The sequence below is a fragment of the Dama dama genome, chromosome 24 (assembly GCF_033118175.1).
Source record: "Dama dama isolate Ldn47 chromosome 24, ASM3311817v1, whole genome shotgun sequence".
In the NCBI taxonomy this organism is placed as follows: Eukaryota; Metazoa; Chordata; class Mammalia; order Artiodactyla; family Cervidae; genus Dama; species Dama dama.
Genome location: NC_083704.1, coordinates 64,616,193 through 64,643,852, shown reverse-complemented (window position 1 = coordinate 64,643,852; position 27,660 = coordinate 64,616,193). Strand labels below are relative to the sequence as shown.

Genomic DNA, 27,660 nt, shown 5'->3' with positions numbered 1-27,660 from the left:
CATCCCAGGGTGGGCCTTGGGGCTGACCCCAAACCTTGCCCCACAGTTTAGCTGGGGGCTGACCCTGCACCTCAGACCCAATGGACCTGGTGGCTGACCCCACACCTCACAGCATGGTGGAGCTGGGGAGGACACCACACCTCACCCCATGAGGATTTGAAACTGATCCCACACCTCACCCCACAGCGGAGTTGGAATGACCCCAAACCTCAGCCCACAGTTGAGCTGGGTGGACCCCACGCCTCACCCCACTGTAGAGCTGGGGCTACCCCACACCTCACCTCACAGTGGAGCTGGGCTGACCCCACACCTCCACTCAGTTCCCACCTACAGACGATCCTCTACATCCCTCAGGTACAAAATGAATGAACTTCATGACTAGTCTCAGAGAGCCTGAGTCTGAGCCCACATCTCACCTCAAGTGTAACAGTGCTTCTTCCCACACTTGAGTTCCTTGGCAACTAGGAGTCATCCTACAGCCCATCAGCATTGGGTGGAGCTGAAGAAGATCCCAGGGTGTATCTAGGGTGGATCCCACACATCACCTCGGTTTATACTGGAGTTTTTACCCCGTCATCTCAGGTTAACATCTCCCATCTCACCTTGTGCAGAACTGCAATTGATCCCACCCCAGTCACCGCAGGACGTCTGTCTCAGCAGCTGACTGACAGGAAATCCAAATGGGCTCATCCCTTATCATTGTTGTTCAGTCACGAAGTCATGTCTGACTCTTTGGGACCCCATGGACTGTAGCGCACCAGGCTTCCCTGTCCTCCATTATCTCTCAGAGTTTGCTCAAACTCAAGTCCATTCAGTCGGTGATGCCATCTAACCATCTCTTCCTCTATCCCTTATCATTTCCTGGTTTAAGTGACAAATGAGAGGAGACTGGCAATTTGTTACTGTGTCTGCCTCCTGAGACAGGCCTGGAGGTACCCAAGCGACACAGCTTTTATTTCAGGTGAGTCTGAAGGCACAGCGTGGGGGGTGAGGGGCCCGTGCTGGGGAGCAGGCTCTGCCTCTGCTCCCCACGCCGCCGTCTGCTTCTGCTCAGCCAGCAGGAGGCCCGCGCGCTACGTGAAGAAAAACAGCTGCTCCTCCCTGTCCTTGTCCATCAGCTCGTGCTTGGACTGCTCCTTGGTCTTCAGGGCGGGTGGCCGCGATCGGCACACTAGCCTCCTGCCCCGCTGCGGGCAGCGGATGCCATGAGCCTGCACCTCAGCCTCACTGCACCCGGGCGGAGCCCTGGACACCTGCCCTGAGTGCACGGGAGCCCCCGGCCCAGGCCCAGCACAGCCTCTCCGGTGGCTGAGGTCATGTGTGGTCTGCGGGCGGGCCAGGGCCTCCGAGAGGGCCGGGGTAGGGAAATCTATTTGGCCTGCATGCCAGGGTGCTGGCCCTGGGTGAGTGGGGGTGGGGGAGGAAGGAGGCACCTGGAAACTCGGGAGACGCCAGGCTAAAGGGACATCTCTCTGGCCATGAGGATCAGGAGAGACCCCGCAGGGTCCACATTGGTCCTTGGGCCAGGGTCAGGATCAGGACTCTTTAGGGACCAGAAGTCCAGCAGGCCAGTGGCTACTCTGACCCGTACGCCATGGGTAGGGGACGCAGTGGCTGGGGGACCTCGGCCTGGGGTCTGGCTGGAATATAGGTGGGATCCCAGGGGGGTGTTGAGCTGTGGGCACCAGTGCTCCTAGGGAGGGTTGGGAGGGTGCCCGGAAGAAGTAGGTCCTCAGGGCCAGGGCGGGGGGGGGGGGGGGGGGGGCCAGGCCTGAGAATGGGGGCCCTGGCTCCACCCTGACATTGCTGTGGTGACCCGTCTACCCCAGGACCTCAGCAAGTGTGTCTACAAAAGTGGGCGAGGCCTGGCGGGCCTACAGCCTTGAGCCCTCCCAGCCACGCCCCCTCGATGCCGCCACGCCCCGGGGCCACGCCCCTAAGGACTGCCACGCCTCCTCGGGACTGCCACACCTTCTTGGACTGCCACGCCCCTCAGGGCCGCCACGCCCCCGGGCCACACCTCCTTGGGGCCTCGCTTACCTTCTTCTTGACCTCGGCCTGGGCCCGCGCCTGTGCACGCAGCAGCCGCTCCTCCTGCAGCTGTTTCTGCAGCTTCGCCTTCTCTTCCCGGAGTCTGGGTGCAGAGGGTCGAGGTTAACAACCAGAGGCCCGGAGAATGCCACCAGCTCCTCCCCACGCAGCCTCAGGCCTCGACGCCGCTCCATCCCACCTCCCTGCTGGGTCAGGGCCTGGCTCTGGCCCTGGTGGCTTGGGAGGGCCTGACTCGGGGCTCATCTCCCCCTGGAGGCCCAGGTTCCTAGCTTCCCCTCCTTGGTCACTGACGTATCTCCACCCTGGAAAGCCCAGGCCCCAGCAAGGTCAGTAGTCCCGAGTCCTCCTGTCTGTGCCTGAGGCCACCAAACCTTTGTCCACTGCCTGCCTGAGCAGGGCCTGGGGACCCAGGGGGAGCCCTTGTGTGTGGGAAAGACATGGCTGATCACAGATGGCCGTGCCTCAGGACTCTGCTGGGACCGAATGACCCGGGTGACCAGGAACTGGCCCGCACCCCACCGGGCCCATGGGGCACACCCTTTGCTGATTCCCCTTCAGCAGCTCTCAGGCTGGCCGTCCCCTCCCTGGGCTCGGGCGGTACAGCTCTTTGCCGGGAAAGTGCCTCTCGCTGTCCCTTCTCCTTGGCGGCGGGGTGCGGGAGTGGGGGGGATCGCCCATCACTTTGCTCCCAAGGTCCCTAACGCCACCACGTGCCTCTCCCAGTGGAGGGAACTTCCCACTGGGCTGAGCCTGTGGCCCCATCTGAACCCCAGACGCCCCCTCCCAGAGGGGAGCCCCGGGATGTGTCCCTGTCCTCAGGGCCAGCCCAGAGCTGGCAGGGGTGTGCAGGACCTCCCCACGCACCGGAGGCGCCTCTCCTTCTCCTTGGCTTTCTCGGCCTGTTCGATGCGGGCCGGGGGCACGCGCTCCAGGTTCTCAAGCAGCTCGTCCAGCTGGTGCTCGATGGTGGCCAGCATCTGCACGGTGCCCAGGCTGGACTCCTGCTGGCCACCCACGCAGTGCCGGTAGACATCCAGCACCTTGCAGTTCAGACTCTCCAGCAGCTTGTCCTGTGAGGCGGGCAGGCCTCCCTCCAGCAGAGCCGTGCGGGCCCAGGCTGCCCCCACGCCTCGGCTGGCTGACCTCCCAGGGCTCTGCCAAGCTGGCAGGGGATGCTCGGGAAGTCAGGGGGCACAGAGCTGGACACTCGGGCTTCTCTTGGGCAGAGGGCCGTGCCCTGGGCCTCTGTGGTCAGCCAGATCCTGAGTCCCAGCGCCTGCTGGGGCTCCTGCCTGGACCCAGGGTGCCCACTGAGGCCCCGTGACCTACTCTGCCCCTGCGCTGACCTCAGCTCCCCCCGGGACCACGTTCTGTGACCTGCTTTCTGTAGTGCTGGGCTAGACGACCTCCCCTCTCTCAGCCTGTTCTGATGTTCAGAAGACATGACAACCCTATCCCCTGGGGTGGCCAAGAGGGTGGGGGGAGGGGCAGGGGGCACAGGGCACGGCTGGCGCCCGGTAACCTGGGGGTAGATGCCCAGCCCGCTCTTGGGGCTCCGGGTACTTGGTCCAGTGCCCGGCAGCAGGAGACTCTCAACAGCAATCAAATGAACTAGGAAGCTGGGTGCAGGCCCCGGACCCGTGGGCTCTGTGCTCTGAGTCCTCTCACCCTCCCAGCCTGGCTGGGGACGTGCCTGCCTGCCTCCCTGAAGGGTCACTTCTGGACACACTGAGGGTTTAAGAAGAAGATGAGTTCACGGAAGGAAGGAGGGATAGAGGAGGGGTGTTGGGGAGCTGCCCATTCACGGGGCGTGAACATATGGCTGGCTCTGATTTGGGGCCAAGGGCCTTGTCCAGCGGTGCCCATGGATCAAGCCCAGAGCCTGGCGAGTGGCAAGGACCATGGCAGCCCTGGAGAACCACGGGCCTCCGGGCTGGCTCTCCCGCGGTCTGGGCCCCTCTGGCAGGGATGACTCCACCCTCCACTGGGGCTATGGCCATGTGCCCCATCGCTGCCATCTGCCCATCTGGGGGCCCTACCTCCTGATCACCCTTGAACTCGCCAAAATGGAAGACACGGGCTTTGAGCTCCAGCTCCGCGGCCGTCTCCTCCTCCTTGGCGATGGACATCCTCAGCGTGGTGATCCACTGCTTCAGCTGGTTCACCTCCCGGTCCCTGAGGGGCACCGGCACCTCTGAGCCTGCTGGCCCTGCCGCATGCTGAGGGCCGAGAGCCCCAGCCTCAGAGGCCCTGGTGAGATGCAGGGGAAATCTAACATCTTTAACAATCCACGCTAAATTTAAAAAAAAGGGAAAACCAAAACCTGCCATATTGAGGTATATAATTCACCATAAATGTCCAATTTTTTTCATGACCATCAAAATCTAATTTCAGGACAGTATCATTAACTGGAGAGAAGCCCCCAGTCACTCTCGCCCGCCCCCTCTGCCCGTCTCTCCTGGACATAAGCACGGAGCCACATGACGTCTGTCCCGTTGTGTCTGGCTCTTCCACCCAGCACTGTGTTTTCAGGCCTGTCTGTCCTGAAACGTGTCTGGTCAGAGCCTCGTTTCTTCTTACAACCCACCGTGGGGAGACCAGGCTTTGCCAGAGTCATTCTTCAGTGGACATCAGGCAGTTTCTGCCTTTAATCTCTTGGGAACAATGCTGCTGTGGACATTCACTGGACAGGGTTTTGCGAGCCCAAGTTTTTAATCCTCTTAGGGGCTTCCCTTGTGGCTCAGCTGGTAAAGAATCCACCTGCAATGCAGGAGACCTGGGTTCGATCCCTGGGTTGGGAAGATCCCCTGGAGGAGGGACAGACTACCCACTCTAGTATTCTGGCCTGGAGAATTCCATGGACAGTATAGTCTACAGGGTTGCAAGAGTTGGACACGAGTGAGCGACTTTCACTTTCACTAGGAATAGGATTGCAACAATCACCTTTTATATGAAACATATTAAATTTTTCTTAAGTCTTTCGTGTTCATGGCAGACATGCATTGTCTGCTGGGGTTTCTGGAGCAGGAACCCTGGCTCTTACAGTTGGCATGGGCCTGGCCAGTGTGGGCAGCGGCATGCCAGTCCTGATCAGAGTGAGCAGGACATTGGTCACTCAGCCAGCTGTGCCTGTGGGGTCTAGAGGTCCCCCTTTCCCTATGGTGGTTCTGAGGCTCCACCCAGGTAAACAGAGCTACCGACATTTTCCCGTGTTTAGGCAGAGTGCCACGGGAGCCGCTCCTTTGCCCTCTGTCACGAGCACGGGCACCGGGTGCAGGCCTCCGCCCCCTGGCAGCCCTCCAGGCTGCAGCCCCATGGCTGTGGGGCTGAGGCTGGGAGCCTGAGTGTGAGGGGGGCGGAGCTGGTCTGGCCAGCCCTACCAGGCTTTCAGAGGCAGGTAGCCAGTGGGGCCACCTGCAGCTCACACACACCCTCCCTCCGGGCCTGGGCCCTCATGGGGGGCAAGCAGGTCACCCAGGATAAGGACAGAGGCCGGACCTCCCCTCAACGCTGAGTGCCCACTGCAGAGTCAGCAGTACATCTCCTAGCGGTGCATGACTGCCAGGAATCCAGCTTGTTTCTTAGAGCTTCCTCTACGTCCAGTGCCTGGATGCGAGAGTGACCCTGCAGCCAGCACCCCTTTTACATGGACCAGATTGGGGGGCGGGTAATTTTGTTCTTCTATTTCTTTCCCAGGTATTTGGGATAAAATGATGCCTTTTCCACACTGTGTGTGTGCTCAGTCACATCCGGCTCTATGCGACCCCATGGACTGGAGTCTGCAAGGCTGCTCTGTCCATGGGACTCTCCAGGCGAGAATACTGGAGTGGGTACCTGTTCCCTTCTCCAGGGGGTCTCCCCGACTCAGAGATCGAAACCGAGTCTGTAGTATCTCCTGCACTGGCAGGAAACACAATCTTTCCTGAGAGCTCATGTTTTGGCATTATTCTGGAGACTCTTGGTAGGAAATTATCCAAGGCAGGATGTCAGTCAACAGGACGTGAGCACACATGCGGTCAAAGCTGTGGGCTGGCTCCATCAGGGCCTTTGCACATGCTTCCCTCTTCCCCCAAGATTCCCTGTGGTGTCCCATCACTCAGGAAGTCCGTGGCTGAAAGGACACCTTCCCCTGGGAGCTTCCCCTACCCTCTCCCATCTGCCGCCAACCTCCACTTCAACCTCCTCCTCATAGGACTCTTTACTTAACTCCTAGCATGTGTTACTACCCACAAGGCAAATCTGCACACATCTAAGTTGGCTCCCCTGGGCTGCCAGCTCATGGGGCAGGGCTCACCGTATTCATGAAGGGCCCAGACCCCGGCCTGATTCAGAATGGGTACTTACTCAAGGTTCGGGAGTAAAGAGGTGATCCCCTGCTCCCAGCTGGCCTCACCTGGAGCCGGACCCTGCCCAAACAGGCTCTGCAGGGATTGGTGTCAGCAATAAAACTGACGCCTCTTTCTGTTCCAGAAAACTTACTCTGAGCCAATGCTGGGCAGAAAACACTACATGATGAAGGCTGGAGAGTCAAGTAGCTCGGGTCATATTACTACTTTAAATAACAAATAACAATGCTCGTCATTATAATCATCAGTAAAGTGAATGTGCGTGTGCCCAGTCGCTTCAGACATGTCGGCCTCTGCGACCCCGTGGACTGCAGCCCACCAGGCTCCTCCGTCCATGGGGTTCTCCAGGTAAAAATACTGGAGTGGGTTGCCATTTCCTCCTCCAGGGGATCTTCCTGACCCAGGGATGGAACCCGCAGTTCCTGCATGGCAGGCAGATTCTTTGCTGCCGAGCCAGTAAAATAATCATTACAAAACCACCTTGGGGGGTGTCTGTGAAGATGCCCCCTTCCGGCTGCAGGCTGCTCCAGGGTGGGGAGAGGTCAGCCCCTCAGGGCTCCGCCTGCCTGGCCCACTCTGAATCTCAGCTCCTGGCCCAAGAGGACACAGCCTCTCCCCAGAGCCGGCAGGGCCAGCACCACGGACAGGGCAGGGTGGGCTGCCCAGCAGCAGACCCCTCCCTGAGACCTACATGCGGGTCTGGGTGTTCTTCAGGGTGAAGCTCAGCTCCTCCAGGGCCTCCTCCATCTCCTGGGTGTTCTGCACCAGGGACAGGTTCTGCTCCTCCAGCTTCGTGAAGACGTCGAGGAGCTGCTGCGGATCCGTGAAGTATAGCTCCAGCTCCTGTGAGCAGAGCCGGGTGAGGCCCGCGGACAGTGGGCCTGGCTCTGCAGCCCTGCCAGCAGGAGGCACTCACCTCCCCATCATCACTGTCGAGGTCATCCTGCACAGGGAGGGTGGAGCTGGACCTGCAGGGACATGGGGTCGGGGCCTGGGGCACCTCCCCAACCAGCCCTCGTCCCATCCTCTGTCCCCCAGGCAGCCGAGGCTGTGGCTCCAGCCTCCTCTCGGCCCCCAGCGGTCACACGGTGCCCGGTCAGTCCCTCTCACTCTAGTTAGAATAAAGCGTGGTTCCCACCTCGAGGCTGCCAGCCCCAGCAGCTCCTTGCTGCGATCCAGGAGCCAACCCGACCTCAGACCCATGGCTCCCGCTTCCAGGCCCCTCCCTGGTCCCCACTCTCTCCCTCACACCTGGGCCTTCCCTGCCCTGCTCCCTCCTTAGCACAGGTCATCGCTGGCCACTCTCACAGCTGCTGTGACACTCAGGCCACATGTCAGGGACCTTGCTGGACATCACAGCCCAGTGGCCACAGGGAGGGCTGTGAGGGCTGCAAGCACTGGGGGAACCTGGCCGACCTCAGTCCAGCTTCCGTCACCCCTCCCAGCCCGTAGCTTGTGCAGACATGCAGGCTCTGCCATCCCCTGAGCTGGTGAGGCCGGCTTGCAGCTGCAGGAGGCTCGGCCGAGACCTCAGAGACTCCAGCCCAGCCTTCCTGAAGTGCAGAGCTGGCATTACAGGGCCCCGCCGACAGCTAGCACGCTTGCCAGGCCTGTGCCTCAAACCTGTATGCACACTGATTTTATTGTGTAGTCACTGAGTCATGTCTGACTCTTTGCAACCCCGTGGACTACAGCCCACCAGGCTCCTCTGTCCATGGGATTTCTCAGGCAAGAATACTGGAGCGGATTGTCATTTCCTCCTCCAGGGGATCTTCCCAAACCAGGAACTGAATCTGCATCTCCTGCATCAGCATGCAGATTTACCATCTGAGCCACCAGGGAAGCCGCATGCACACAGATGCCATTGAATTGGCACAGGAGAAACCTGCCACTCAGAAAGCCAGTCACCTGCCCAAGGGCACTCTTGGCCTGGAAGGTGCCCTTCTGAGACTCTTCCTTCCAAGAGGATATAGCCTGGGGCCAGGCTGGACTTTAGCTCCGACTCACCCTCCTGGCCAAGTGCCTTGTACAGCCTGTGACCTGCCCAAATGTGCACAGTGGCCGTGATCACAGGGTTGGCAGGCGGAGGTCCCAGACCTCTGCTCCCAGGGACCTTCCCTGCTGCCGGGAGCTCCAAGGCTGAGGGCACCTCGCCAGAGGAGGCATGCACATCCGACCCCGGAGCTGGAGACCACAGCCCGGCCTGAAGGGGTTACGGGACCAGAGCTAACCTCTACACGTGCCTGGCCTGTGCGCTTGAAATCAGAGAAAAAGGTACAAGATCCAAGTCTGATCGTGTCAGCGCCCTGCTGAAACCTCCCGGCCTATGCAGCCCCGGACCCCAGGGCGGGGACTCGAGGCAGAGCCAGGGTGCAGCCCTGCCTGGCTGCCAGGCGCCCCCGCCCCTCCGCACCTCGTGTGCAGCCCACCCGGAGAGGCTGGGGTGCACAGTGATGGCGCTGGAGGAGCAGGGGGCCCCAGAGGTGGCGGTGGAGCAGGCCTGTCCTGTGGTCAGTCATCAGGGCGTGTGGGGGGGGGGGGGAGGGCGGGATGTCAGGGAATCACAGGAAGACATTCAGGACAGGTCCCAGGGTGGCTCGGTGGTCCCTGAGGGGGTGTTGCAGGGGCTACGGGGTGAGTCACCTGGGCTGGATCTGGTCCAGCCGTGTTTTCCATAAGACTTGAAAATAACTGTCACAATTAAAGTTTGGGAAATTCTATATGAAAATCCAGACTTCCTGCTTCCCTTTCATGGTGCAGGGGCTCTGCCAGCCCCCGGCCAGCACGCTGGGCTCTGAAGTTCTCGGCAGGAGGGTCCTCTCCCAAGCACCCCCCGCTGCCTCCTCCGTGCACCTGTGACTGTCCCACCAGCACCCACGTGGGCCACCCCAAGCTCAAGTTCACCAAATGACACAAACGTAAGTGTCTGCTCAGGAAACACCTTGATTCTCAGGCTTACGTTGAACTCTAGACCCTCCAGGCTGGACATGGCCCTTCCTCAGCCTCACCCCTGCTCCAGGCACCCCGAGCTGGCGCCGCTGGGAGCCGCCACCCAGCAGGCCAGTCTCCTCCATCACCCCCTCCCCACGCCCACTCACCTTTCAGACTCCACCCCGCTGGACACTCTGGGCAGGGTGCCCTGCTGCTGGCTGACAGTGGCGGACAGTGCCTGGCGCAGCCGCATCACTTGCAGGAGCTTGGCGGGCTTCCTCGGGCTCTGCCCCTCTGGGGGAAGTAGAGGGGGGCTGTCCACCTGCCCATCCCCCCAGCCCACAGCAGGGCCCCTCCAGCCGGGGGCCGCCACATACCTCTGGAGCTCAGCTTGCCCTTGGTCTCCGATCCTGTGGGAAGCCAGAAGAGGCTCAGGGTCCCGGGCACTCGCCTGGGGTCTCCCCAAGCGGTAGGACTGCTCAGAGAGCTGGCCAACCTCCCAGAGTGTGTGGGCTGAGCGGTGGGGGTTGGGGGTGGCTCTGGGGGATGGGGAGGCCTGGCCAGAGGACACGGGTGCACCCACCCCTCCCTGCTACCTCTGTCCCCCACAGAGAGCAGCAGGCTCTCCTTGAAGGCCTCCACCACCTCCTTGGCCTGTTTAAGAGCCAAGCGCTTCTTCTCCTGCTCCTCCAGCCACTCCCTGGGTGACAGCTTGTACAGGAAGTCCTTGTAGACCTTGTACTGCTGCAGCATGTCCTCAAATTTGGAGATTTCGCTGCACCCAGGAGGGAACGGGCAAGGTCAGGCTCCATCCCTGGGCCCCTCGGAGAGGAGGCGACCCGGACCCTGTGCGCAGGCAAGAGGGCCAGCCTGCGGGACAGGACAGCTCAGTCCCCCAGTCCCCGCCACTCCTGGGGCAGAGGGACCTCGGGGTGAGCCCTGCCCCGTGTCCCGGCCTCTGTCACCCGCAGGGCCGGGGCTCCCAGACATGATCAGGTGCAGAGCTGTGTGCCATGAGGAGCTCCCTGGGCTCTGGGAGACACGCTGGTGGGCACAGCGGAGCCAGTGCACCCCCTGAACTCACCTCTTGATGTTCATGATCTGGGTGGTCAGCTCACGAATCTCCAGGATCTTCTCCATCTTGGCTTTGGACTCCTTGTCAGCTCTGGGGGAGGGGGGCGGAGAGGAGGGGGCTCAGGGGAGCATCCACACTGCCTTCAGTCAGGGCTGCAGGCGGGGGAGCTGCCAAGCAGGGGCATGAGCTGAGGGCAGGGGTCTGTCCATGGCCGCTGCAGGCGGGCTGGGGGAGTGGTGGGCGTGCAGGCCTGGGGCTCACGTTCTCAGCGCCTGCACAGAGCTGCGGTCATTCTCCCTGAGGAACTCGTCGAACAGGGCCGCGTCCTTCTCTAGGAACTTCTCCGCCCGCTCCAACTCGGCTTCCTCCTGGGCCGCCAGCCTCTCCAGCCGCTGGATCTCACTCCGCTTCATGTCCAGGGCATACTGAGGGAGGGAGCAGCATCAGGCAGGCCCCACGGGGATGGGGCGCAGGGCCCAGGGGGCAGCCAGCCTACCTGGATGAGAAACATCTGCCGGTTCTGGTCCACGTAGCTGTTGATGTCGTTGGGCTCCAGCTTCTTTTCTGCAGGGAGAGGCACGAGGCATCTGGGGGCGGGCGGGCAGTGGGAGCGACCCTCCCAGGCAGTGGCCAGGGACCCGGAGTCAGGTGGTGCGCTACGCCCACCCTGAGGCCCGGGTCATGACAGGGACCACGACGGAGCAAGCTCTGCCTCCAGGCTGTGCATATACAGAGCAGTCTCCATGGCTGGAGTCTGGCCAGGTAGGAAGTCCTTCCTTGGGTCTGACTTGAGTCTCTCTTGCTTGTAGCACCCTTCTCCCTAGAATGAGGCTCTGGACACCCCACCCTGGAAGTTTCACCTGGCTGGATGTCATGATGAAATGTCTATTGGCCAGGACAGTAACAGGATGGGGTGGTGAGAGAGAAAACAGGGCAGCAAGATCTCTAGCTGGGGCACCCTAAGCCTCCAGCAAGGCTTCCCAGGTGGCACTAATGGTAAAGAACCCACCTGCCAAGGCAGGAGATGCAAGAGACACAGGTTCGATCCCTGGGTCGGGAAGATCCCCTGAAGAAGGAAATGGCAACCCACTCCGGTGTTATTGCTGGGAACTCCCATGGACAGAGGAGCCTGGTGGGCCACAGTCCACGGGGTCACAAAGAGTTGGATGCGACTGAGCATCTGAGCTCAAGCAAGCCTCCAGAGGCTAAGTCCGCTCTGGCAGGGTTCCGCCGGGTGGGAGGAAGCTGGGGTGGGCATCAGGGCTGCCTCCTGGAGCACAAGCAGCGAGGCATCGCGGCTGGGGTCAAGGCCCATGGGGCCTCTTTCCCACCCTTTCTGAGAGCACGGGCTGGGGCGCCCCCACTGTGGATGCAACTGTGGGCTCTCGGCCTTGTCCCTGAAACCTGCTCCTTTCCAGAAGGACGTGCTGTGGTCCAGGAGGTCTGTTTTAAGTCGAGACACCTAGCCTGGCCGTCCTGAGCTCCTCAAGGAAGTCAGACCTGCTGGGTCCAGTCTTGCCCACTCGGATGCCCCCTTCTGCTCCCAGGTCTCAGCAACAGTGGGCGGCGGCGGCAGAGACAAGACACAGGCAGAGCTCCACACTCGACACGTCAAAGATGTTCAAGGCTTCCCACCCGCATCACAAGCCTCGGTGTCGGGGCAGAGGCTAGGGTCTCTCCATGGTCACATTCAGGGCCTCTGTAGCCGAAGGGGTCCAGGACTCTGACCTCAACTGGTTCTTTCAAGCTTATTGGTTTGTACTTCATCAGTAGAACACTGATACATATGTTTAGTACTTCAGACTTCCTTGTTTTGTCCCTCAGTCATGTCCGACTCTTTCTGACCCCATGGACTGTAGCCCATCCACCAGGCTCGTCTGTCCATGGGATTCTCCAGGCAAGACTACTGGAGTGGGTTGCCATGCCTTCCTCCAGGGTATCCTTCCAACCCAGGAATCAAACCCAGGTCTCCTGTGTTGCAGGCAGATTCTTTACCGTCTGAGCCACCAGGGAAGCCCTTCAGACGTCTTACTGGGTGATGAAAATAACAACAGCTCACACACACAGCTCCCTCTCACTACGTGCAGTGTGTGAAGACGCTGAATCCCAGGACCCACAAGGCTAGTTAGCAGAAGAGGCAGCAGCAGGATAAAGCTGACTTGCCCAGGACAGACAAGCCAAGGGAGATGCCTGTATTTGATACACAGTGAAGCCTGCACTCGCGGTGCAGGTCAGCATTCCGACGGCACCAACGCCAGGCTTTAAAGGCTGCTAGGTTGGCAGTCCATCTGGAACTGACCTTTGGGGCCTGGGAGGCAGAGGTCGGGCATAAGGAAGACCCATTGCCCCCACCACACACACACACACAGCCCGCACCACGGCCACGCATGGCTCAAGCCTGCTAAAAGCACTGCTCCTATAGGAAGGGCAAAGGCGGGCCTGGGGACCAGGGCTGGGGACCGTGGGGCGGGGGACGGGGCGCACCTCGGGTCATGGCGAGCTTCCAGGCCACCTGCTCGTGGAAGCTGCGCAGCTGCTCAGCCCGCTCTTCCTGATCCTCTGTCTCGTCCTCCAGCTGCAGCTCACGGCGCAGGCTGGTGTGCTTGGCGGACACTTTGGATGAGTAGGTCATCTTCTCGTGCACCCGCAGCTTCTTCTTCTGCTCCCGGTCCTGCGGGAGGCGGGCGGGAGGACAGGGTCAGCGGGAATGGACGGACCGCGCCCAACCCTCCCCGCCGCCTGTCCCGTGGGGGTTGCGGAGTGTCCGGCGGCACACACAGGCGGAGGCGCACACTTGGAGGGGTGTGGGGGCCCGTGCATGTGCTCTGTGCAGAGGGGAAGCGCTCGGGGTGAGGGGCATCTCCCTGCAGAGAACAGGGTGCAGGCAGGCAGGGCACCAGAGGAACTGGGGAACCCTGTCAGATGCGATTCCAGTCCAGGGGTGCAAGGACATGCTCACTGCCTCATCTGTCCAAAGGTTACACTTAAATGAGTGTCTTGGGCTGTGATTTCTAAATCTGACAAACCAAGGCTCAGAGAAGCTGGACCCTCAGAGTTTTCAGGTTTGATCAGGAAGCCCACTACTTACTGGGGGTGACCTGGGGCTGGGGGTCACTGGGGATCTGCAGCACCCCAACCCTTCACTTGGGGGGGGGTCTCAGGACAGGGTGGGGTGGGGGGCTTTCTTCCCAGTGACCTAGTGTCCACCCCTCCTGCTGCCCAGGCCCTGGGGATGTTGCTGGCTCGAGCCTGCATGTGACTTCCCCCGGTCAAATCCGACATCCCGCTGGTCCTGCCAGTAACAACGCCTGTTCCCCTCCAATGTGTGGTGGGCCCTGATTTGTGCATCCTGGTACAATAAAACTAGGAAAGTGTCACCTGCGAGGATTCCAGTGGGAAAAGGTCTGCAGTTTGAGGGCACTGGGAGGCTCCTCAGTGTGAGGAGGCTGGGGCTGTGCTAGGGGGTGGGGTGTTAAGGGCGGGCAGGGAGCCCTGAAGGAAGGCAGAAGTTCCCTGAGGCCGGTCCAGGCTGGGAGAAGGAAGTCCAGGCTGTGCTGCTGCTGGATGAAGGGGAAGTGTGTGTCGGGCGGGGGTGGGGTGAGTGTGTGCATGTATGGGTGCGTGAATGTGTGTGAGTGTACATGTGTGTGTGTGTGCATGTGCATGGGTGTGCATGTATGGGTGTGTGAGTGTGTCTGTGCATGAATGTGCATGAGTGTACACGTGTGTGAGTGTGTGTGCTCATGTGCGGGGGTGTGCACATGTGTCTGTGTTTAAGAGTGTGTGAGCGTGACAGTGCATGTGTGCACATGTGCGTGCATGCATGTGCAGTGCGCTACCTCGAGCACCGCTCAGATTGGCTCAGGGTCTGTCACCCCTCCGTCCAGGCGGGAGGTGGGAGTGTGACTGGAACCCATGGAATCCTGACCAGGTCTGGGGTGGAGCCAGAGGACCTATCCGTCCCGAGTATCCTCAGTCTTGGTCAGGGTGGCAGAGGGAGCCGCTGCCTGAGGGATCTCAGAGGGTGAGCCCTGAGCTGGGGGGACACAGGCAGCCCCTGAGGGAGCCTGGGACACTGGCCATGCCTGTGCCTCTGACCACGTGTCCCAGAAACATGGCTCACTGGGTGAGTCCCCTCAGCCTGGCAGGTCCATCATACTGCAGGGCATTGGTGGGGTGGGACTAGCTGGGCACATGGGGGTGAAAGAGACTCTGCTGGCATGCAGACACGGCGTGTGCTGGGGGACAGGGCTGATCCTGGGACTCCCAAGCGCTGCAGAGACGCAGCTGTGTGTGTGCACATGTGTGTGTGTGCACATGTGTGTGCACATATCTGGCCCCCAAGAAGTCCAGTGAAAGGGGACTGTGCAAGGCTAGAGCATGCGGGGGGTCTCCTAGGGCCTGGGGGTCAGAGAGGGTGTCGGGAGGGGATGGCGTCTATACCAGGTTCCGCAGAAGTTAAGGCACACTGGCTAAGGCTCTGGGACAGACACTCCCTGGGGGTCCCCCTGACAAGAGCCCAGGAACGGCGGTGGTGAAACTGGTACGAGAGTAGGATGAGAGACCTGGGGCCAGGTGGAGTCGAGGCGCCTTCACAGGCAGTGTGAGCCACCGACTGTCCTAGAGCGAGAGTACCAGGGACCAGCACTCTGGCCAAGGCGGGCAGGCTCCCCCAGATGCTCACCAAGAGAGACTTGTTCCGCTCCTGTTCTCTGAGCAAGAAGAAGTCCACATCCCCAGATAGGTGGAAAGGATTCACGGGCTGGTCAGGAACAGTCTTGGACACTGGGGAGAGAGAGGTCCCGTTAGAGAACCAGGGGTTATCTGTGCCTCCAGGGTCCCGGCGTCCCCGCCGCCCAGCGAGGGAGCACACACGAAAGCACGCAGGAACAGCAGACACTCTCTCAGATCCAGCTGTGCCTGATGTCTGCGCCTGGACCTCCCAGCTCTATAAACTTACCTGCCTGGTTTAGCCTGTTTAGCTTCCGTCCCTGGCATCTGAGAGACCATGTGAACACAGACCTTCCTGTGTCTCAGATATTGCTACATTCCTGGCCCTCTGTCCTCGCGTTTAGTCTCAGGAACCTCAAGGCCATAAGGAAGAGAAGTTCCACCTGCCCTTTGTAAGTGATGCAACCAACTGACCCTGGAGTGTGCGGCACCTGCCTGCGGGGGGTGGGGAGGCCAGCAAAGCAGCTTCATCCCTGCAGGAGCCACCGGGAGCAGGGAGGACAGAGTGCCTGGATGCTGGGAGGTTGGGGCTGCCAAGGACCCCAGTCCTGTTGCCCTCTTCCCAGGCATAAGAGAGATGTTCCCACAGCCCAGCTCACCAGGTGTCAGAGAAAATGGAACCCAGAGGGCTCCAACCTAACAGCTTAAAGATATAGTTGCTTTCCTACTACCCTCGATTTAGAAGAAACAGGGTTCATCATTTAAAAAAAAAAATCTTCAAAGTAAAAGGAAAATTGTACATGCTCAGTTGTGTCTGACTCTTTGCGACCCCATGGACTCTGTCCATGGGATTTCCCAGGCAAGGATACAGGAATGGATTGGCTGTTTCCTTCTCCAGGAGACCTTCCTGACCTAGGAATCAAATTTGCATCTCTTGCATTAGCAGGCAGATTCTTTACCATTGAGCCACCAGGGAAGCCCAGGAATTATTAAAATAAGGAAACAGACAACAGAGTAGAAAAGTGGGCAGAAGGCAGGTGCTTCATAGCACAGAATCATCAATACCCCGTAAACACAGTTCGTCCCTCTCGCTGGTCACGGGGAACACGGGATGCTAACGCATGCCCAGTGGTGCAGGTAACCCAGAAAGGAAGAGCTAGTGCCCAGGGCTGGAGCAGCGTGAAGTGACCGGAGCCCTCACACCTGGTGGTGGGCTGTGAGCTGGAATAGTCACTCTGGTAGATGTTCAGTGACAAGTTCTAAAGTTTAACATCCCAGCAGCAGTTCTGGTCCTCCCAGTACGCGTGGGGGAAACAGCCTCAGAAAAGCAGGTGGTAGACGAGGAGGACAATGCAGAGTCCATCTCTCCCCACAAATGCATCAGCGATGCGTTTGCACAATGCACGTGCAAATGGAAGGGTTGTCACAGAGCACCTGCTGAATCAGCCAGGACCTCAGACACCTGAAAGGATCCCACGGCAGGATGACCAGGCAGGATGAAAGAAGGAAGGAAGAGGAGGGGGACAGGACCTGTACTCTGGGGAGGCTGAAGGGAGGGGACATCCTGCCACCAGTGAAGCCCTGTCACCAGTGGGGAGATGAGCAAGGACAGAAGGGGAGCTTCAGGGGCTCCGAGGGTGCCCAGCAGATGGCCAGTGGCAAGCAGGCTATGGTTTTTCCAGTAGTCAGTCATGTTATGGATGTGAGAGTTGGACTATAAAGGAATCTGAGCGTGGAAGAATGGATGTTTTTGAACTGTGGTGTTGGATAAGACTCTTGAGGGTCCCTTGAACTACAAGGAAATCCAACCAGTCCATCTTAAAGGAAATTAGTCCTGAATATTTATTGGAAGGATTGATGCTGAAGCTGAAACTCCAATACTTTGGCCACCTGATGTGAAGAACTGACTCATTTGAAAAGACCCTAATGCTGGGAAAGATTGAATGTGGGAGGAGAAGGGTATGACAGAGGATGAGATGGTTGGATGGCATTAGCGACTTGATGGACATGAGTTTAAGTAAACTCCAGGAGTTGGTGATGGACAGGGAGGACTGGCATGCTGCTGTCCATGGGGTCGCAAAGAGTCAGACACAACTGAGCAACTGAACTGAACTGAACTGATGGGGACAGCAGACCATCGGCCATCCTCGGGAGAAAGGAGGGAAATGTTCTAGACGGCAAACAGGGTGGAGGCTGTACACCGAGTTGTACACATTTATCAAAATGCATCAAACTGTAACCTGGAGGTTTGTCATTGCACTGCATAGGAATGGTACCTCAATGAAGACAGACAGACAAGCCACAATGCATACCTCTGGCCCCTAATGTCATGCTCAGCTCAATGCAAGCATCATGGGTAGAAGAAACTGTCAGGAGAACAGCTGGGATCGGCAATGTGGAGTCAGGCTGAGCCCACCACTCACAGGTGGCTCCCAGGGAGGCCGCTGAAAGCACAGAGCCCAGCAGGAAGCGGTCTGTGCACACACAGGCAGACACGGGCCCGCTCAGGCATCCTGGTTAACGCTGAGCCAGAGGAAATGCAGGACCCACAGAAACAGCCTCAGTGACACCACCAGGAAGGGAACAGATATGTTCACCACAGGGACGTGCTGTAGGATAAGTAATGCTATTTCTCCACCAGCGAAGCACAGAGAAGAAAAGGACGGGGAGGCCACTCTGCTTGGTTAAACAAGACTGAAGGTGCTCAGATCTCAACTGTCTTTGGATGAGAACAAATCTTCTGTGGGAAGACATTCCTGAGACAACTGGGTAAATCTGATGATGGTCTGGTTAACTGCTTCTGGGCATGTGAGAAAGATCCTGATATTTGAAAAATGCACTCTGTAGGAATGAAATAACATCTGGAGTTTATCCTGGCAAAATCTGTAGCAATGTGGATGCAACCAGAGATTATCACACTAAGTGAAGTTGGAATGAAAAAGACAAATACCTTATGATATCACTTAGACGTGGCAGCTCACATATGCCACAGGGACTTCCCTGGTGGTCCAGTGGCTAAGTCTCTGTGCTGCCAATGGAGGGGGCCCGGGTTCAAACCCTGGTCAGGGAACCAGATCCCACATGCCACAACTAAGGGTTCACGTGCTGCCAACTAGAGACCCTACATGCCACAATGAAGACAAAAGATCTCGTGTGCCCAGCTAAAACCCAGTGCAGCCAAGAAAGGGCTTCCCAGGTGATACTAGTGGTAAAGAACCCACCTTTCAATGCAGGAGATGTAAGAGATGCAGGTTTGATCCCTGGGTCAGGAAGATCCCCCGGAGGAGGAAATGGTAACCTACTCCAGTACTCTTGCCTGGAGAATCCCATGGACAGAGGAGCCTGGCGGGCTGCAGTCCCTGGGGTCACAAAGAGTTGGATATGACTGAGTGAGCAACACTTTCACTGTACAGCCCAGATAGTCAATACCCTGGGATGAACCATAATGGAGAGAACACAAAAGAGAATGTATGTACGTGTGTAGCTGAGTCACTGTGCATGCAGCACAACAGTGCAAACCAACTACACTGCAAAAAAACAATAAAGTTTGAAACAGTAAAATATTCTGGCAAAGACAAAAAAAGAGAAGAAGGATAGGTGAAGCAAACGCAAAATTTTGTCTGCTTCCTATCTGGTGATGAGCACACGAGTTCACTGACCTTCAGTCTCGACTAGGCAGGTTTGGATTTTGATAACTAAAAGAAACAGGAAGTGGGGGTGGGCAGGGTGGACGGGGAAGCCCAACCCCAGGGCGGGAGCTTGGCCAGGGAAGGACAGGCTCAGGGAACATGCTCAGAGCTGCACACCTCTGCAGGAGGGGCAGACTGGCTTGTGGGGCCGGGTTGGGGGTGGGGACAGCCAAGGAATCAGGAGGGAATCCAGGAAGCCAAGGCATGGAAGACACAGCAGGGCCCAGAGGACAAGGCATGTGCTGCCAGATGCATCCCTTTCTATCTCCTAACAGGTGGCAACCTTGCGGCTCCCTGAAAAGCTGCATTTCTGAGCCTCCCTTGCAGATACTGATGGCCCCACAACAAATGGAGTATGGCAAGAAACAGTTGGGTGGGGCTTCTGGGGAAGATCTTTTCCCAAAGATGGCTGAGTTAGCCCTTCCCTTTCCTCCTTCTCCCTGTCTGGAAGCAGATGTGACGGCTGGAGCTGCCACAGCCATTCTATGACTAGGCAACAAACTTATAGTTGAAAGACCCGAAAGTAAAGATGCTGGAGCAGAAAGACTTAGAACCTGGTCACCTGGAAGATTTTGTAGGACTGATTTTGGTAGAGTTCCACAGAGCCCTGGCCTGCCTCCCACACTTCTCATTACTGGAGGAAAAATAAATCCTACTTTGTTGCTTACATTCATGTTATTTCAGGTTTCAGTAATCCAATTTCTAATGAAAACAGAACCTTTTCCCACTGTCCTTCCCACCAGAAGCTACGTCTGAGGCCATCTGGGGCCTGAGGGTGAGCGTTTGCCTCCCACGACAGGACTTGCACTCCCAGGTCCAGAATTACCTTTGCCTTTTTTTGCACGCTTCGTCTTTTCTTCAGTGACTGAAGAACTGTTGTCCGTGGATTCTGGGCCATGCTCTGGGGAGACACAGAAGTGGCAGCCACAGCACAAGACTCAGCAGCCTGTGACAGCTATGCACGTGGCGTCAGGCCAGGGAGACTTCAGGGGCTCCAGCCCTGGGGTCTCACCTGCCGGATGACCCTGAGCTCCCACACCTGGGATGATTATACTGACTTTGCCAGGAAGTTTTGAGAACTGAGCAAAAAAAAGGGCCACAGAAGTTCCAGCACACGTGCCTGAGCCATGAAGGCATCTTGTGACTCCCCTTGGGCACCTCCTAAGGACAGAGCAGGACGGTTTTTCACAGAGGCCACAGGCTCTGAGCCTCTGATGCCTGCCCAGCCAACCTTTCTGCTAGGAGCCTCCTCAGGCCTCCGGGGGCTGCAGTGGAAGACACGGAGACCCCCTCCCTGCCGTTCCCCTGTCAGCTGACACCACGGCACCCTCTGAGGCAGGCAGGCAACAAAGGAAGAGAGCAGGCGGGTGGCTGCTGTTGCCCGCTGGCCACTTGGTCTGTGGAGATGACCCCGCATCGGCACTGAACCCCCCCAACGCTGCACAACTCACCATGCATCCCCCAGAGGCCCTACAGGGGCCTGGAGCTCAGCAAAATCAGGGCCTCGAGCGTCCCCAGACCCACGGCCAGGCCCTCCTCCTCTGCTCAGCACCTGTCCTCACCAGACCCCACGGCCCCCCAGGCCCTGACACCTGAGGCCCACTGTGCAGACTCCGTGTCCCCCTTCGAGGTGCCTTTCTCGCCGCCATAGCACCTGCCCACATGCCCTCCCTTCGTCTGGGTTCTCCCCAGCATCTCCCCCGCGCCACCTGTCCAGGACTGCGGGAGCTCACCCCACCCCGGGCCTCCCTGAGTCAGCTTTGAAGCGGTCCCCACAAGACTCGGGAGACGCTGCTGCTTCTCAGTTGTCAAGGAAACCGAGACATGGGAGGTGGCGACAGCGAGGCTGGGCCCAACGCCCACCTGCCCCAAACCCCTGGGCACCCTTGCCCTCCAGAAACTCCCATGGCCCAGGTGCCACGAGAGAAAGGCGTGCGTCTGTGCTCCTCGATGGGGCTGCGATGGGGGTTGGGTTTTCTCCAAAAATAAATCTATAAATAAATCTGTAAAAAAGATTTCCTTAAGACTCTGGCTCCAAAGCAAGAGAAGGTGTCCCGTTTCTAAATTCCCACCAACAGAAGTGGCAGGGAAGTGGCTCCAGCCTGTGTGTGGCCCTTCAGCAATCAGACAGCCCAACTTGGAGGACGACCCTTGCTGTCCACCCTGGTGTTTCCAAGTGCAACTAGTTCTGCTTGTCGCACAAGAGCCCAAAGAACCTGAGAGACAAGGGGCTGCGGGAATCAGGGAGCAGGCAGATCAAGATGACAGTAGGCTAGCACCTCACAATAAACATCTTGTGGGGTCTGGAAAAGACCCTGATGCTGGGAAGGCAGGAGAAGGGGATGACAGAGGATGAGAAGGTTGGATGACATCACTGACTCGATGGACGTGAGTTTGAGCAAACTCTAGGAACTGGTGATGGACAGGGAGGCCTGGTGTGCTGCAGTTCATGGGGTCGCAGAGAGTCAGACACAATTGAGCGAATGAACAACACAATGGGGTCTGGATGCCAGGTTCTTAGATAGATCAGAGATGGCAGGAGATGAGGAAGCAACGTGAAAAGGCCATTAATCTTGCAAACATCTCCTAGAATGGCAAGCCTCAGGCAGGGGGATGTCTCCGTTTCTTCCTTGCCATCCACAGGTGGACAGAGTTCTGAACCAAGGCACTTGTTTAACAGTCAGGCAGAGGGGCAGGATTCTCTGAGGCAGGCTGTTCCGTATGATAATAGGAAAAGTGACGGAAAGCAAGTCAAAGAAACAGTTCCAACATGGAGTCAGAACTGACTTCTCCTTGCAACACTGGCACCAGCAAGCCACACCAGGAACTCAGGCCGCCCTCCCCACTGCCACTGGACTGGAGGCTGGAGGCTGGTAGCCACGCCACAAAATGCCAGAATCCCCCAGAATCCTCCCGCCTCGGCATTAACTTCTCTCCTGGAAGCTGCAGAGTTCCTGTACGGGGTCCTGACAGCGCCTGCCTGCTGGAGAGTCATTCTGGTGGAGAGACTGACTCCCGGGTCTTCTTGCTTGGTCATCTCCCACGACATCACCCCTTTCCTGGATATCTGTTCTATTCAATGCCATTGTGAATGGAACTGCCCGTTAATTCCCAAGCTGGACTGTGCATGGCTGGAATATGGAAACACAACTCATGTTTGAGTGTTGGTCTTGTGTTCTCCCATGCTGCTACATTCATTTATGAGCGCACAGAGCTCTCTCAGGGATTCTCCACATACAGGATCACGTCATCTGTGAGCACAGTCTTGCTTCTTCTGTCCCCGTCTAAACACTAGCTGAACTCAGCATGGCATTGGAAAGCAGTGGCAGAAGGTCCTGACCCTTGGGGAAAGCTTGCAGCCTAACAGAATTTCATTGCAGGTTTTCTGTGTACCGGGTCGTGGAAAAGACAGCAGCCTAAGAGGCAAACAGAGAGCCCCCATCCCTCAGGCAGCTGACAGTCTACTGGCCGGGGGAGGGGACCAGGGCTACTAGAAGATAAAGCTGGGGAAAGAGGAAGGTGGGGAAAGTGTGGGCGCCCCAGGAAAGCCCTGGATGGTGGGGTGGGGAGGTGGCTCAATGAGTAAGCTCATGGAGGACCGGGGGGGACACTCTGTGCAGGGATTGCCTGGTCTGCCCGAGGACCAGAGAGGAGAGCAGCAGGTCACTCTGCCCCAAACCCTCTGAGAGCGGGCCTGCCGCTGTGCCCTTGACCTCTGCACTCCAGCACAGTGTCAGGCACAGAGCACACGCACCCACACATGGCCACCAGCCCGGGCTTCGGACAGCCCGATTCTGCAGCTCCCCAGACTAAGACTGAGTCGCTTAAAACCATGTTTCCTAAATCACCAAAGTAAAGAACTGCATCCAGCCCCACCCCTACAGTCAGCAGCGGATGGGGGAAGGGACGCCTACACATGGGGCTGGGGGTCCCCAGCGCGGGGCAGACATGGGGGAGCAACCGCCCCCCACCAGCCTGCTAAGGTTAGAGCCTGGCAGTGAGCTTCCTTCACCAGGAATGACCCCTCGCCCCCTCCAGTCTTGCCTTCAGGAGATACCACCATTCACTCAATGATCACTCCCCCCCAATCCATCCCTGGACCCAAGAGGCTCAAGTGGGTTCTAGCCTGGATGCCAGGAGCCCCAGAGACAGAGCGCCCAGCCACAGGCCGCGTCTCCCAGAAGCAGGGGTCCTGCAGCCCTGCCTGGGGAGCCTGGGTTCCACTCGTGTGGCCAGCCACTCTGCCAGGCCAAGCTCCCCACCAAGGTCCTCTGCCCTCTACGCCAGGGCACGGACTAGCCGTGTCTCGATGGAGCTGTGGCCATCCCCCACCTCCACCCCACTCAAGGTGGGAGGAATGGTGCCCCAGTCACACACTGGTAGACCTGGGCTGTCTCCATCATCCCAGCAGAGCCAAACGGTCCTCCCCACGCCCACAGGGTGCTACATACTGGCCCACAGTGGCCTCTGCCTCTCTCTCCAGCACCTCACCTCATCCCCAGCTCATGGCCCAGAATACCCTCCCCTCTGAGAATGGAGTGTTTTCTGCTACATCAATAAACAAGGAGTCACAGTCTAAAGTGCCCCCTGCCCTCCAGGGCACCCAGGAAGGAGAGCAACATCTGTGATCCCAGGGCACCAGTCCCAGTGGGAAAGGAAGGGCCCTGGCCCCAGGGAGTGAAAGGCACATGAAAGGAATGATTTCAGTGAGCCCAGACTCTTGCATCTTCCCACACTTGGAAAAGCACGAAACTCCTTAACCTTAACCAGATAGCCTTAATCCGGGCTATCTGGTTTTCTTTAATTAACAATAATCTTTTGATGTTCAGACTACCTGCTCTTTGTTGCAAAACTTCTATATAACCCCCCTCCTCTCCTCCCCTCCTTGTAGCAGTTTTCTCAATGTTTCTCCCAGGCTTGAAGTCCTACAAATTCACACTGAATAAAACATAACTCAACTTTTGTGTGTGCTCAGTCATGTCTGACTCTTTGCGTCCTCATGGACTGTAGCCTGCCAGGCTCCTCTGTCAATGAAACTCCCCAGGCAAGAATATTGGCATGAGCTGCCATTTCCTACTCCAGGGGATCTTCTGAACTCAGAGATTGAATCCACATCTCTTGAGTCTCCTGCATTAGCAGGCAGGTTCTCTACCACTAGCACCACCTAGGAAGCCCAAATATCCCCAGGGAATGAAACATAATTTTGAACTTGTAGGTTGTAAATATTTTTTTCAGTCAACAGCACCATTATGTTGCATTGTTTTGTGTGAGTGCATGTAGAGTTATTTTATTATCTGTAAACATTTCAAAGCTATCTTTTTTCTGATAACCCCAGTTCAACCTTTCTTCATTTTTCAGTTTACTCTGGAGCAGAGCGGATGAGAAAGAGGGAGGGGGTGAAGCACACAGCATAACAGGTGCAGCCATGGAGAGCAGCCACCAACAGAGACTGGTGGCTGCACACGTGAAGTGCCTTTGCTGGAAGCACTAAAGGTTTACGGGAGCTCGAGGTTTGATAAGGAACAGCCTGCACAGCATCCGGGTTAATGGGGAAGAAGGCCCAGGGAGCGTTTCTGTTGTGTGGCCATTGGTGTGAGAAAAGGACAGGCTGTGTGTGCATTTGTGTGGATGTGTGCAAGGTGTGAGCATGGCAGGCGTCAGGCTTGGAGGGAGAGAGAACGCAGAGGAGCCTCCAAGCAGGTGGAGTTTCACACGGGGGCTCTCAACACCCTTTGGAATCGGAAGCTTAAGACCAGTAAACCAAAGCAGAGGGCGTGTGGCCAGTTCTGCCCCTCAGCCCCGCGGCCACCCCCAGGGCCACTCAGTGGGAGCCCCAGGGAGGAGGTGCGGGCCTCCAGCGCAGGGGCTGGCCAGCAGCTGAGGCTGCAGGAAGGCTGAGCAAGCCCCATCTCCGCTGCGGCATCCTCCTTGAGGCCTGTCTTGCGGTGAACTGTGTTCACCCCTCAAATGAATGCTTTTGAAGATCTGAAGTCCTAACGCCCAGCACCATAGCATGCGACCCTGTTTGAAAAGAGAGTGGCTGCAGATGTAACTCTGGTGAGGTCACACTGGGCGAGTGTGCACAGCCTTAATAAGAAGGGGAAATAATGGAACACACACACTTAAAACGTGAGGATGGAGTGAAGGTGATGCTTCTACCAGCCAAACACCACCAGAGGTCGCCAGCAAACCACCAGAAGCCGGGAGGGCACGGGGCACAGGGTCCCCTCCCTGCCTCAGAATGGAAGCATCCGTGCCTGGGACTCATGGTCCTGGCAGCTGTGAAACAATAAATTCGGGGTGATGCCCCAGGCTGGGGTGGGGCTTGGCTACAGCAGCCCTAGGGATTACAGCATGGAGTTTCTAGGGAACTTGGCAAAGCCTGTGATTTCCGGTCCGTGGCCTGGCTTAGAATCGCTGTCGCCTTGATTCCACCTTGAACCCGCCGCCCCAGGCCCCCCCAAGGCTGCCTCTGACCCTGCGCAAGCCCTCCCCAGCCCAGCACTTACTGTCGAAAGTTACGCTCTTGGAGACCATAGGAGGCAGGTTCTCTGACATCGGCGCCGAGGAGGAAGCGTGCACTGAGAAACCCGACATCGGCTAGAGAAGACTCCCAACCTGGGGAGAGACAGAGTCTGAGCCGGGTGGGGCCAGCCTGCAGCCCGCCCTCCGCCGACGGCTGCTGAGAACAGCCGGCACCTGCCCAGGGCTCAACACGAGGAGGACACCTGCAGCTCCGACCCGCCGCGCCTCCCTCCTCTCCCGCGCCGGAGCCTTGGCCCCTCCCACTCCCGACCAGCACTCAGGCCCGCCCCTCCCCAGAAGCATCTTCCCACCACCCCATCCTCTTCCCTTTGACCAGTCTCCAATAACTGATGTATCCCTTTAACAACGGTCGATTGCCTAGCTCCCCTAGAATGTAAGCTCCCCGAGGACCAGGGGAGGCACTGCTTGGTGGCTCATCAAGCGTTCCGCCCCACCGCGGCGCTTTTTTTCACTATTTGCGGAGCTAGTCTGCATTTTGCAGAGGAGGAAACAAAGTAGCAAACTGTCCAAAGTCACACAGTCAGGAAGGCCTGAGGCTCGGACTCCCGCCCAAGATTCCTTGACTCCAAAGCTTGCACCCTTCCAGCTGCATGCCTGCTGCAGCCTCCACGAAAGGAATCGGGGTATTCGGCTTGTAGCAGGACCGGGCCTCCCCACACCCAAGTCTGGCCCGTCCGGGCGTGTGGCGAGGGTGCATGGGCCTGGAGGGAAGAGGGGTTGCTAGACGGCTGGCTATGCGATGAGTAAGGAACCGGGAGCCTTGCGACAGGGTCTTGGAGGGGCGCGCGAGATGTCTGCCCGGACCCCGCCCGCGGTTCCCGCCCAGGTCCAGAGCGCACCCACCCGCTCGGCACGCCGGCGCTTGCTCCGAAGCCTCTGAGCTGCTGCCCCAGAGCTCCGCGAGCCCAGGCCTTCGGTTTACGTCGCCATGGCAACCATTCTCCCGGTGGGCGGGGCTGTGACGTCACAAAGGTTCCGGCCTCCCAGCTGCGCCCGCGCCTCAGGCAGGCTGAGCTGTAAGAGGACACGCCCCACCCAGCAAGCGCGGGCTTCCTTCCGGGTCTGCACCCCTCTTGCTATTTCCGTCATTCTCCTGATTGATTTTTTTCACGTGCACCACCTACCTGCCTCTTACTGCCGAGTGAACCTGACAGTCTAGAGGGGCGGCCCTGACAATTGTGGTCCCGGGCCGCAGCATCCCACGTGCTGGGAACTAGTTACAGAAGCAAACATTCTGCAGGATCCGGGCGGCGGACCCGGAGATCTGGGCGCCGACAAGCCCGCCCGGCGAAGGTGACTTCAGTGCTGACTCGGGTGGAGATTCGCCGCTCCACAGGCTGCATGTGACGCATTATGAAGGCAGTGGGGCACACCTGTCAGTAAACAGGGAGGGGTCCGGGCTAGATCAAGGAGACTCACCACCGCCCCGCCCCCCCCCCCCCCCCCCAGACGTAAAGAGTCCGCCTGCAATGCAGGCAGACCTGGGTTCCATCCCTGGGTTGGAGAGATCCCCTGGAGAAGGGAGTGGCTACCCACTCCAGTATTCTTGCCTAGAGAATCCCATGGACAGGGAAGTCTGGCAAGCTATAGTCCATGGGGGAGCAAAGAATCAGGCTCAACTGAGTGACCAACACACATAAGGCATTTCAGGGCCACTGGGGGCCTCTGGACAGTCCGCAGGCCAGTACTGCGGAGCCAGTGAGTCCCAGCAACTCCCCGCTCTGCCCAAGGCAGGAGCAGTTCTTTGGTCTGTTCTGGGTCTGCCCAAAGTGGGGAGACTCTTACAGTCCCAATGATCCAGCTGCCGGCCTGAGTCTGTAGCCCTGCCTCCCTGGGGTCCACAGTCTACAGTCCAAGCTGTGTGAACCCGTGACTGAGTAGGAAAGCACACGGTTCTGAGAGGGTTCATCTCCAGCACCATGAGTTCTAACTAGACTTTAGGAGTCTGGAAAACATCCATCTGAAAAGGAGAAAAGCCAACCCCTTGTTAACAACATGTGAGCTGATTTCCTCCTGAAAGAAGGTGTGACAGACAGAGTTCTTGAGAACAGACATAGAAATCAACAGTAACCAATTAAAAACGAAAAGGGCAGGGGGGCTCCCTAAGTCTGCAGGGGGTGGGAGCCAGCCACCCCCAGATGGTGGTGTCAGGAGTGAGCCCAAAGCGGGCAGCAGGGGTGACCCTGGCCGTGAGGTGGTCCTGATGTGTATTCCTGCCTGCAGAACCTGGGTCACCTGCCTGCCTCCATGTCTGCTCGGCAGGAGCCTGAGGGTCCCCCCTCCACCCTGACTGTGAGAGAGGCAGGAAGGAAGTGGGGGCCCCTAAGAAGGGGTCCCCAGCCCGGGGTGG

General features: G+C 58.3%; 1 protein-coding gene across 7 annotated transcripts; it reads right to left on the bottom strand.

Moving 5' to 3' along the window:
* Window positions 1-915: 915 nt before the first annotated feature.
* On the bottom strand, window positions 916-26,254 carry CFAP100 (cilia and flagella associated protein 100). Of its 7 annotated transcripts, none has more exons than XM_061129068.1 (18): window positions 26,154-26,254; window positions 25,274-25,382; window positions 19,591-19,665; window positions 18,297-18,434; window positions 15,089-15,189; window positions 12,889-13,075; window positions 10,901-10,968; window positions 10,666-10,829; window positions 10,414-10,494; window positions 9,926-10,104; window positions 9,707-9,739; window positions 9,497-9,623; window positions 7,315-7,366; window positions 7,090-7,241; window positions 4,092-4,302; window positions 2,917-3,122; window positions 2,041-2,134; window positions 916-1,187 (listed from the first exon to the last, which is right to left on the bottom strand). In XM_061129068.1, the coding sequence occupies exons 2-18, from the start codon at window positions 25,359-25,361 to the stop codon at window positions 1,074-1,076; spliced, it is 2,070 nt and encodes a 689-aa protein (XP_060985051.1). In that variant the 5' UTR covers window positions 25,362-25,382; window positions 26,154-26,254; the 3' UTR covers window positions 916-1,073. The 7 variants fall into 7 exon arrangements, with proteins under 7 accessions (XP_060985051.1, XP_060985050.1, XP_060985053.1 ...); XM_061129067.1 differs by lacking the exon at window positions 26,154-26,254 and adding an exon at window positions 25,493-25,534; XM_061129070.1 differs by lacking the exon at window positions 26,154-26,254 and adding an exon at window positions 25,493-25,534 and having other exon boundaries at window positions 4,092-4,227.
* Between the last annotated feature and the right edge of the window lie 1,406 nt (window positions 26,255-27,660).

What these genes read in the sequence shown, in the direction of transcription:
- CFAP100 (XM_061129068.1), bottom strand. Translation starts at nt 25,361, where the DNA reads ATGTCGGGTTTCTCAGTGCACGCTTCCTCCTCGGCGCCGATGTCAGAG. An exon ending in GGCAGATGTTTCTCATCCAG is followed by an intron (nt 10,830 to 10,900) that starts GTAGGCTGGCTG and finishes TCCCTCCCTCAG; the next exon opens with TATGCCCTGGACATGAAGCG. An exon ending in GAGAAGGAGAGGCGCCTCCG is followed by an intron (nt 2,135 to 2,916) that starts GTGCGTGGGGAG and finishes CTCTGCACCCAG; the next exon opens with ACTCCGGGAAGAGAAGGCGA.